We start from the raw sequence: 10572 nt of genomic DNA on the forward strand, positions 1-10572 counted from the left end.
ATTGGAAACAGCTGGCGAGACTGACTGGAGGCCGGATCCTTGTTGCGCCCGAGCGATTGAGAGGGATGACGCTGGGGGACCTGCTAACGCTGGGCCTGCAGAGTGAGTCTCTCCCTGGAGGACCGGCCACACACGTCCTGTTAGCATGTACTGCTCTCTTTGTCAGAACGCAATGTGTATCAAGGATCGTACACACAAATCATCTTTGCTCAATTACTGCTGCGTCGCCTTTCATCTTCCAGAGTGAAACATGATATTGATTTTATTGGCAGTGTCAATCCATAGAGTTGGAAGAGATCAGATTGATCTTGTAGGGTTGTGTGTCTGATTGACAGCAACGGTTGTGTTTTATCAGAGCATGCAGATAATGTGAAGACAATCGTGGAACGGGCTGTGAAAGATGTTGCCCTCGAAAGTGGCCTCAAAAACTGTGAAGAAGTGTGGCTAAGCAGGATATTCGACCTTCGACCTCACTGCACGATGACATCAGATGGGACTGGGAGACAAGTGAGTTTTATTACATTGTAACCTGAAAGCATCAGTCTTGACTATGTTGATTTTATTTTTCCCTTTTCCATATATTGTAGGTGTTATATTTTTTGGGGCTATGGATTATTTATTTTAATCATCAGAAATGTAACATTGAAATCAAACTTTTAACCACAAATCATGTCAGCGTGAAGTGGTGAAATTCCTGGAACAAGTAGCTGGACTATTCAAGTTCTGCAAGTATCACATTGAATGGTCCATAAATATTGTTCTTCGAGGCTGAGACGGTCACACTGGTGACCAACGCTGAGGCGATCTTTGAGGAACTCGAGCACCATCAGATGGCTCTGGAGTCGATGAAGGACAAGAGCGAAGCGGGATCCTTTGCTGACGAGGTGACAAAGTGGCAGAGGAAACTTCAGATCATCGAGGTCATTGTCCGTCTGCTGCTGGAAGTTCAAGACAAGTGGACCGATCTGGAGCAGGTACATCATCTATAAAGGCTTTCAAAACTCAATTTTCTTCTGTTGATCCATTCTATTAATTAGAAACGAGAGGAGGCTGTTCACCCCATCGTGCTCGTTTGGTGTCCATCCAAAGATCCTATCCAGTCTGTTTTTAAATGTTCCCTAATTGTCGGCTTCAGCCACATCGCTGGGGAGTTTGTTCCAGGTTGTGATGACCCTGCGTCCGTGTGTTCCTGGTAATCAGGCACTGTAAGAAGTCCATTGATCATCCATAAACTACAGCAAAGAAGCAGAATGCCAAATGATTGTGGTTTTGGGCCTGCAGGTTCTCACATGCGATGCTGTTCGTGGGGATCTGCCGACGGAGGCTGCGACATTTGCTGCCGTTCATCGGGATCTGTGCTCTGTGATGAATGCGGCTGAAGAAAACCCCAACGTCCTTCAGATCTGCACCAGGGGAGGTGAGCACTGTCTGCAGGAAACTGATCAGGAGAGAGCTCTACTCGTTATTTCTCCCTGTCAGCTGTGGGTTTTAGCTGGCATTGTTTGTAATTGCAACAAAGGGTAGAAACGTGTGACTGTTTTAGAGGGAAGCTGTTTAACTGAATAATTGAGCTGCTCTGTGAATACATGACATGAGATCACAAGTAGAGTATTACTGTTATCTCTTTTTTTACACATGCTTACGAGAGTTAAAAAACATTCCTCACAGGCTGTACAACAAAGATGGTTATTTCTGTACATTGCAGGCCTACAGGATACGCTGAGGGACATGAAGGAGAGATTAGACCGATGCCAATGCGCTCTGCTTTGCTATCTGGAGACTCGACGCAGTGCTTTTCCCAGATTCTTCTTTCTGCCTTTAGAAGACACTCTCAAAATCATTTGCTGTGGTGAGGGGCGATGTTTTTCAGAGGGTTACTTAATTTGAATGTGAAAAGAAAACCATATAGGTAACAACACTGACTCAAATATATAAATATATATTGCTTGTGAAGTGATATAATGTCCTATATTAAAACCTTGCTGCTCAATTATAACGATTTGTCGTCTCTACTTCTATTTCTTTTCCTTTCCTGGAATGCTTAGTTTTAATGTGAATATTTTCTGGCGGATTGTACCTTTTTGAGTGCCACATAATTTGCATGCTAATGTATTCTTTTTTTTCCCATTTTTTTTTTTGTAGCTTGCAATCCGGCAGAACTACATCGCTATCTCTATAAAGTGTTTGAACACATGGGAAGTCTGATCTTTGAGAGAAATAATGAGATTCATGAAGCCAGGAGCCAAAGAATTGTTGCCGTAAAAAGCTCTGCCGGAGAACAACTGTGTCTAACCGAGGTGTGTTAAAGACTTCAATAAATGACTGTCTCTCATCGGCGTGACTTCTGAAAACACCTCTGTATGTGAGATAGCGGTTTGATCATGGTAAACTGTTGGTAATTGTTAAACGGAGTCCATGCGTTGATGACAAACAGAAAAATGAGTTTGAGTATGTGTGGAAATGAGACTGAAACAAAATGGTATAGTTTCAGGCTTATGAAAATCCTTTGTATTGACAACAAACAGAGCCCTACCGATGTCAAGATATTTTTCCTTGACTCAAAGCTCTGCTCGTGTAGAAGGAAGTGAAAGAAAGTTGCTGTATTTTTCTGGTTTGCTTTTAGAAATGTTTTGAAAAAGTTGATCAGTAACTCAACAGAAGTTCTCAGTGGGGGGGAAAAAACAGATGCAAGCAGTAATTCATGTCAGTATATATTGCTTATAAAATGACAAATGGTCTTTTTCAGAGAATCGGTGACTATCTGTACATCTTAAGACACACAGACACGATAATTTATGGAAATGACACTATTTAGCTGTAATCACTATAAATAAAGGTTTCTTAACTACGGTAGAATAAACAATTAAGAAGCTCTGACTTGGATTGTTTTGTCCCATGCCGTTTGAAGCAAGAAAATAAATGTCTAACGCTCTGGTCTGAGCAGGAGTCGCGTCTTCAGCTGTTGGCATGCTATGCTGCACTGAATAATAATAATAAAAGAAACGGGGACTTTTTTTATTGATCTCTGCTGCCAAGCCTCTGCTGAGAGCTTCTTGTTGTTGACTGTCCCTCTTCAAAGCCCTTGGACTGCGGAGGCCCGGCCGAGCGCTGGCTGGAGCTTTTGGTGGGGAGGATCAGATCGGCCCTACAGCGTGACCTCCACCGGAGCCTGGGCCACACGCTGCGGCCCCTGAGGGAGATCCACAGCGCAGGGGCGAGACGTGTGGCTGTCAGCCGGCCCACTTCCCACGCACAGCAGGACGGGGAGAGGGACGGTACGTCTCGGGTTTTCCGTGTCGGGTCATAGTGCCGTGTTAACGCAAAGTGAATTCAGTCTGCCGTGCACCGCTGGGATTGTATAGAGTCACTTTCAGCGAATGCAGCATGTGAAAAACTTTTGCTTCAACAGATGGCTTGTACTCTGTAATGATAGCCATATTAATAGCTTAATTACAACGTGCTACATAGAAAATTGTCATTAACATCGTGATTTAAAAACCCATTATCGTCTTTAATAATCATCACCGTGTTTTAATACAATGTTCCTGGCCCCCGAGCTGCGGTCGTAGATTGATTTTCATCACTAACGATGCTCTTGTTTGATACTCCTCAGTGAGTGACACTTAATTAGATAGCAAAGTGTTTGCATAATTATTTGTGCCCAACAATGGCGGGATCGGCTCAGACGGATCTGTCCTTCCTTCACTTCCAAACGGTGTGCTTTCAGGTGGGAGCAGTGGTGGATCTCGCAGGGCTGCGGTGCCGAGGGGCAGCGAGGGGTCGGCCGTGGTGTCCAGTGCTAAATCGGGGCGGCCAACCTGGATTCTGGGTGCCCCTAGTCAGGCCATTCATCTGGCCACACAAATTCAGTTCACGAGGTCCCTGGAGAGACATTTGACTGACCTGGAGAAAGGCCAGCAGGGAGCGTTGCAGGTAACCGTGTTTTGTTGTCTCCTCGCTTCCCAACGTTACACTGGATTGTCTCTGTTTTGTGGGAAGTACTCTGAGTGGCTGTTTTATTTCTGCCTCTCAGTTGAAGTAATTAATAACACAAAGCCTTTATTTGTCTTAAAACACCAATTGCTTATGTTGCAGACTTAATAATTAGCTGCATTTTACCAAGGTTAATTAGCTGTGAAAAGAAGTATGCCATACCACTTATAACTAATAGCTAATAATTATATTGTTAGTGTCAATTAGTTTTTACGATTGTGAAGTTGCCGTTAAAACTACATGTTCCCGTCAGTCGCTGGCTGTAACAGTAGTATTTGGTGGGAATTACTGTTGAATGTTTTTTTACTTCTGTTCTTCCAAAATCGTATAAACTGATATGGTGATGTCAGCAGTGGTATAGATATATCCAGACAAAACAGACAAACCGATTAATGTGCCTTGCATGTGTGTTATTTTTCTAAGCTTTTGAATGATACTGTTGTTAAAGGATTGTCTCAACACTTTGATGGAAGCAGTTGAGAGGGCAGCCAAAATGTTAAAGGACAGCCAGACAGGAGGGCTGGGGGACAAACACATTTTACCTGATGGTATGTTTTTAAAAATATATTGACAAAAAGCATGTAAACATATCACAATTCAACATATCAAACAACATCAATTTATGTGACTTGTGTTATTGCTGTTGAATTAGCAGAGTTTTCTGATGAATGTCTTTGTCTCAGATCTGAAATCACCCCGTCCTCACAGCAGTGATCACAGCGCGGCCAGCTGTGATGATTTGGCTTCTCAAAGCTCATCAGCAGCACCGAGGAGATCTGCAGAACCAGGCGACACTGAAAAACTGAGCAATCACATCCTGCTGTTATTGTACCAGGTGCTTTGCCACAGTTTGAATGTTTTTGGTCTGCTTATACCGACTCTCTCTATATATCGGTATATTCTTATTCTAAGTGATGGTTGAGTATCATAATTAATACACTTGTTTGCGGCCTAGATTTTTCCTTGAGGTGGATATAATTAATTGAAGCGAACTTAATATTAGGCTTCAATTGATGGATTAGACTAATCAGCGCAATAGCTTTGAGGATCTCTGAAACAATTAATGATCCCAGACATGTAAAAATGAAATAAAAGTTAAAGCTGCCCTGATGCTGAGTTTCCCCTTTTTGAACCCGATATGCGTTCAGCGCTTAACGCAGGTGTGTTTCCCAACTCTTTTCCTTTTGTAGTGCGACATCCTCCGAAGACTAATGGACCAATTAAAGAATGGCAACGGTGTTGATTTAAAGGCACCAAACGCTTTGTTTTTGTACTGCTACGATGAGAGCAGCATGGATGTCATTGTCAAGGTATATTTGCATGACTTCTGCTCACACTTTTCTTTACTCCTGAAACCCCGAGTCGGTTGCTCTGCTACTGTGCAAGCGATGGATTATTAGTACAGAGTTTTCAATCTTGACATTATGAGGTCTCTAAGGGTGTGTGTGTGAGATTTTGTATTCCTACTCAGACCAAATATCCCCCCAGCCCCCTATTTTGGGGGGTGGGGGGCGTAAATGCGGGGGGGAATAAAAAACTAATTTTTCACATCAGAGAACGCTTCACATCATTACAAAGCTGAGAGTCTCAGATTTCATGGAGCACACGGATTTGATGCCCTTTTAAGGGTACGAGAGGGGTTTGTCAGCTTAAGGGGTTAAATCTTGTTAAACAAAACGATTCCATGATTTCTTTATCTCCAATTGTTTATTTGTTCTATGCTAGTACATTGAGACATTAAACTGTGTACATTTCAATAAAAACTGGAAAAACTGAGGTGTTCTAAAACATTTGACCAGTACTGTGTGTGTGTGTGTGTGTGTGTGTGTATGTATGTATGTATGTATATATGTATATATATATATATATATATATATATATAAAAATGAAAAACAAAACACAAAACACAAGTCTAGTCAACATTATGCATTTTCACTCTGACTAAACCTAGTTACTAACTCTAGTACATGAGATTCATATATTTAACGTTTTGTTTAATGCATGTATGGGTTGTTGTTCAATCCTGGTTCTGGGGGTTGTTTCAGGTCAGGCAGCATGAGTTCAGCTATGGCTTTGAGTACCACGGCTCAGCATGGCGCAGTGTCATCACCCCCCAGACGGAGCGGACCCTGTTCCACCTGTGTGCGGCTGTGGCCCGGGGGACCGGTGGGCTCTGCATTGGATCCGAGGTAGGAACACCTGAGAGCGGGGTGGCTCTGGGGGGGTGGAAGGTAATATTTGTGTTTGAATAAAGTTAATTTAATTCTCTTTGGTGGTACAGGGAGTTGGCAAAAAGACGCTTATTAAGGAATTGTCTCTGTGCCTGGGAAGAGCCCTGTATTTCATCTGCTGCTCAGAAACCCTGGATCACAAAACTCTTTCAGATGTTTGCAAGGGGGTAGCGTCATCTGGTAAGGGTTCAGATGCGAATATCTGTCATTTGTGTCAAGTTTGTCTCCTACAATAGCAGCAGTATTGCAGCGAAATTAATCTCGTAATGCTATATTTATTCTCTCCTTTCTGACCCTGCATAATGTATACATATATATGGCTTGTCCTATATACAAATAGTCCTGTCTGTCCTGACTCTGCTGCCCTGTGTTTTGGTCCAGGATGCTGGGCCTGCTTTGCTGGGATTGACCGGATGAGCCCACCGGTTCTGAATGAGGCTGCGCACTGTCTGCGGCAGATCTGTGAGGCGATGGCTGCCCGCAACGGCACGGTCCTCATTCAGTCTCAACACGTCCACCTGAATCCATCAGGGGGGTACTTTGCCACTTCGTTGAGGTACATATTAGTACATTTCCCAGGTGGATGGATATCTGCAAGAATAATACTCATTCACCCTAGTTGTTTCTATTTGCGGAGTTTGGACTGCATAGTTTTTTCTATTGGCACGAGTTACATGATGCTGCTCTGAAGTTGTTATCCGGATAAATCAAATGAATAAGAGTGATGTTTTTATTCCTTCTGTGGCAGCTGTCCTGTGGAACTGAGAGGAGAAGCCTTTTTACCGAGATACGTCTCCCCAGCCGCCACCATACCGGACAGTCTCCTCAGGGACTTTCGCATTGTCAGTGTCACCCAGACAAACACGGAGTTCATGGCAGAAACTCTCCTCAAAATGGCAGGTAAAGTAACCTTACCAGGCCCTTGCCTTTATCATTTATTAATAAAATGAAATAAAATAATTGCTGTTGGATATGAAAAATATGTAACTTTTTAGGACTGCTATGATATCATATCTGATTTCCTTCCAAATGGGGAGTTTTCTGAAATCTCTGAAATCATTTGATTGTCAAGCACACATTCTTTGTTTTTCTTGAATATTTTACAAAAATGTTGTTTCTGGTATCAATTTCTTTGGGGATGTGCAGGATTTTCAGACGCCAAACTGCAGGCAAGGAAACTCCTGGCACTGTTAGAGATTTGTCCTGCAATCTCGATGACGACCGCAACACCTGCAGTGCATTGTGGGAATGGTGAGCACCTGCTGAGCCTTAACTAGGTGTCCCTGGAAATCGTAACTAATTGCATCCTTTCATAATATCAAGTTAATGGTAAAATATATAATTTGTTATGATTTTAATTTTGCATAAACCACCCCTGGACAATTGTATTAATGTTAATGCTTACTTAACGTTACTTAGCAACTGAGATTGACTTGATGTTTTCAGTCATTGGTTGATAATTATAGTTAAGTTATTGTGTGAAGGGAATCGGTCTTCATTTTTAGTCTCTCTAGTTTATGATTGCCTATCATATACAAGTTATATTCACATATTTTTATAATTGTTTCTGCCTTCTATAGCAGAATAAATTCTGTTCCATGATCCAGATCACATATATATTCATCCATCTTGTCTTTCCTCATCCTGGGGGATTTCACCCTACATATGATGATAGTGAGGTGATTGTAATGAAATCCCTGTTACTCTGGTTCTCTCTATGGTTTTTACAGCAAATGGCTTTCCATGGATGCTGTCTGGCGTGAGGCGTCTGATTTCTACAGCTGGCTGCCTGTTGCGCACACTTCATAACGACACAGGAAACGAGACGGGTAAGAGGGACTGGTATGAGGGAAGAACACGCCGACACAAACTTCTGGGAGAACTGTGGTCCTGTGAGGATCCAGGAGGTTAGAGCGAGGGTCCTGGGCTCAAAGATCGTAGAAGACCTTAGTAGATCTACCACCACAAATGTAAAGATGTCTAAGAAGGCTTTCAGTTGTCAGTTACCCATTATATTACATAGATTTACTGAATTGTATTTATTTTATTGCTGGAGATACAAAATTCATTGCTTAAAAGTAGAATCCACTAAATATTTAAAATCCACCTGAGCCACAAGCTTAAACGTATGCATGAAATACATTTTATATTTAAAAATAAGAGTTTTTAAACCATGAAAATGAGATCACCTAGCTATCTAGCTGTTTTTTGGGGGGATCCTAAGGAAGAAGTAGTATTTTGTAATAGAAATATTATGTTAAATAGTCTTTAACAGAAGGAGGTAAAAACCTTATCTGTGTTAAATCTGCGTAATTTAGCACCAGTTTCACAAGTACCGTCTAAGAGCTGTTGCTTCAGGAATAATTCAACAGGGCCGATCGGGGGGAAGACAGATAAAACCTTCAAATATTATTCCAAAGGGCTTTATAACAATCTCCTCTTCTTTCTCCTTCCACATGCCACGTCTATTACTGACAGAATTGATTATGGGCCTGAGAGTGATAATATAATTCAGCTCTCCCTCAAGCAGCGCTGCAATCACACGAGCGTTTTTATAAATTATAGACTTGCCTGGGAAAGGAAAAAAAAGCTGTCTGTCCTCTACAGAGAGCCGTTATTAATCTCTTACCACTACATTTTCATATTGTTTCAAACATTTATTTCCACGGCCTGATATTAAAGCGGTGGGCACTGGTGTCAGCTTTGATGCAGTGGAACATGCTGGAGACATGAAAAGGGCATAATTACCACTTAGGTCATTTGAATTGCTAACGAGAGCCTGACATTTCCAAATTGTCCCAATTTCGGAGTGATCAAGACGGGTGTCTGGGTGTTTTACGAGCAGCATTTTAAATTAGACGGCTTCAACCTTTTGGTGTAAATGAAAAACATCTTTTAACATCTCCGCAGCCAAAGGTAAGATTAAATTTGCTGTCTGAGTCTTTCTCTTTGGAGGAAGCGTGGTGAGGCTGCTGGCCCCACACTGTTTTAATTAGCGTTCGTCACGAATTTGCTCGCATGCAGGTTTACATTGCAAAGTGTATTGCGTAGTTTCTCTCGTGCTCCGGTGTCTCGTTTTCCAAACAGTCTGTGTTTCGGCGAGGTAGAAAAAACTAATTAAGGATCCACTTCTGAAATTGCCCTGGGTTTATTCAAAATCTCCACTCCAATCATCAATTTACAAACCTGACACTTGAGGGCAGCTTCTTCATCTTCACAGGCATCTTCCTCCTACCCAGTGGAGTGAAGGTCCTGGCTGGTCTTTTGCAGCTGGTGTTCAGGCTGAAGTTTTGATTGGGTCGGTACGCACGTCTCTTTCAGGGGGCGGAGTGAGATGGCACGAAGACCGAGCTCTAGTCATGGCAGTGCATCGCTGCCTGTTGCCCTGTCTCACCGGTGCCAGGCTGACCCAGATGTCTTCACTGATGAAAACCCTTTGGCAAAGTGAGGTGCCACCGGTGACTCCTGTTTCCAGGGAGAGTCAAGGTAAACTTTATTTTGGTTGTGAAATGTACCAGTCTACCAGCCTGCCTGAATCCATGGTTATTAATATCATATCCCCAGCAGTGGAGTAGTGCCAACTTAACCTGTAGAAGAAAACCATGACCAAAGACTCGGCTCCTAATTGATTCATATATTAATTTGTATTTTTCAGTGGTGTGTGAAGAATCTCTGTCACTCAGTAGTTTGGAGGAGCCCGGAGTGGACCTGCAGCTCAACAGTGTGAAGGAAGCTCTATCTGAGGAGAAGGAGGCGATCGCAGGGGCCATCAAACGCCTGGATCTGAGTGCGGATGAAGACTTTGCCTCCGGAGTTCATCAGCTGACTCATCTGGTGTCCAGTTACCAGACTGTGAGTTACACCTGTGAGACCGCCCCACCCTGAAGACACTTGGTATTGTCCAGTTTTGACCCAGCCCAACCTATTCTCTTAACCGAAACTCTTTCTCTGTTTAGATTGCCATAGTTGGGCCGGCAGGATGTGGAAAGACTCTATCTCTTCAGACATACCTTCAGGCTCTCAGGGAGATGGGGTCTCGTGTACACCTAGACACTTTATTCACTCGGGCTCTGGAGTCACACCAGCTGCTAGGCTGTGTGGACACAGAAACAGGGTGAGCCCATTGTTTTTTGTTTTTTTTCAAACAACATTTTCTATTTAAAATTCTGATGTTCAATCATGGTTTTCTTTTATGAATTGTTGATTAAGCAACACTTATTGAGTAATCTGCTTATTGTGAGACTTTTAGATCATAAAGCACTTTGGCAGACTGTTGATTGGTGGACTTTAGCCTTTTTATTTCTGCTTCAAAACAGGATCTAATTTTTATCTGCTGATCCATCAGAAC

The 10572-nt window shown here is 42.6% G+C and overlaps 1 protein-coding gene and 3 long non-coding RNA genes across 4 annotated transcripts; all 4 read left to right on the forward strand.

The window, feature by feature from the left end:
- The first annotated feature begins 65 nt into the window (after positions 1-65).
- Positions 66-4042, forward strand: LOC136718519 (dynein axonemal heavy chain 9-like). The gene is made up of 9 exons (XM_066696273.1): positions 66-102; positions 356-507; positions 768-974; positions 1282-1417; positions 1706-1849; positions 2143-2297; positions 3080-3275; positions 3728-3933; positions 4034-4042. Exons 1-9 carry the CDS (start codon positions 66-68, stop codon positions 4040-4042), a joined length of 1242 nt encoding a protein of 413 aa, XP_066552370.1.
- A 400-nt stretch (positions 4043-4442) lies between these two features.
- On the forward strand, positions 4443-6176 carry LOC136718414 (uncharacterized). Its single transcript, XR_010805287.1, has 4 exons — positions 4443-4541; positions 4677-4828; positions 5184-5303; positions 6039-6176. It is a non-coding gene; the product is annotated as an uncharacterized LOC136718414 (long non-coding RNA).
- A 110-nt stretch (positions 6177-6286) lies between these two features.
- On the forward strand, positions 6287-8047 carry LOC136718363 (uncharacterized). The gene is made up of 5 exons (XR_010805281.1): positions 6287-6404; positions 6606-6780; positions 6973-7124; positions 7371-7475; positions 7955-8047. It is a non-coding gene; the product is annotated as an uncharacterized LOC136718363 (long non-coding RNA).
- Positions 8048-9554: 1507 nt separating this feature from the next.
- Positions 9555-10329, forward strand: LOC136718381 (uncharacterized). The gene is made up of 3 exons (XR_010805284.1): positions 9555-9710; positions 9880-10076; positions 10181-10329. It is a non-coding gene; the product is annotated as an uncharacterized LOC136718381 (long non-coding RNA).
- The last annotated feature ends 243 nt before the right edge of the window (positions 10330-10572 follow it).

This window comes from Amia ocellicauda, chromosome 22 (assembly GCF_036373705.1).
Source record: "Amia ocellicauda isolate fAmiCal2 chromosome 22, fAmiCal2.hap1, whole genome shotgun sequence".
Lineage (NCBI taxonomy): Eukaryota > Metazoa > Chordata > Actinopteri > Amiiformes > Amiidae > Amia > Amia ocellicauda.

Coding starts and splice junctions, on each gene's coding strand:
- LOC136718519 (XM_066696273.1), top strand. CDS start 66: ATGACGCTGGGGGACCTGCTAACGCTGGGCCTGCAGA. Junction 975..1,281: donor AGTGGACCGATCTGGAGCAG/GTACATCATCTA, acceptor TTGGGCCTGCAG/GTTCTCACATGCGATGCTGT. Junction 1,850..2,142: donor TCTCAAAATCATTTGCTGTG/GTGAGGGGCGAT, acceptor TTTTTTTTGTAG/CTTGCAATCCGGCAGAACTA.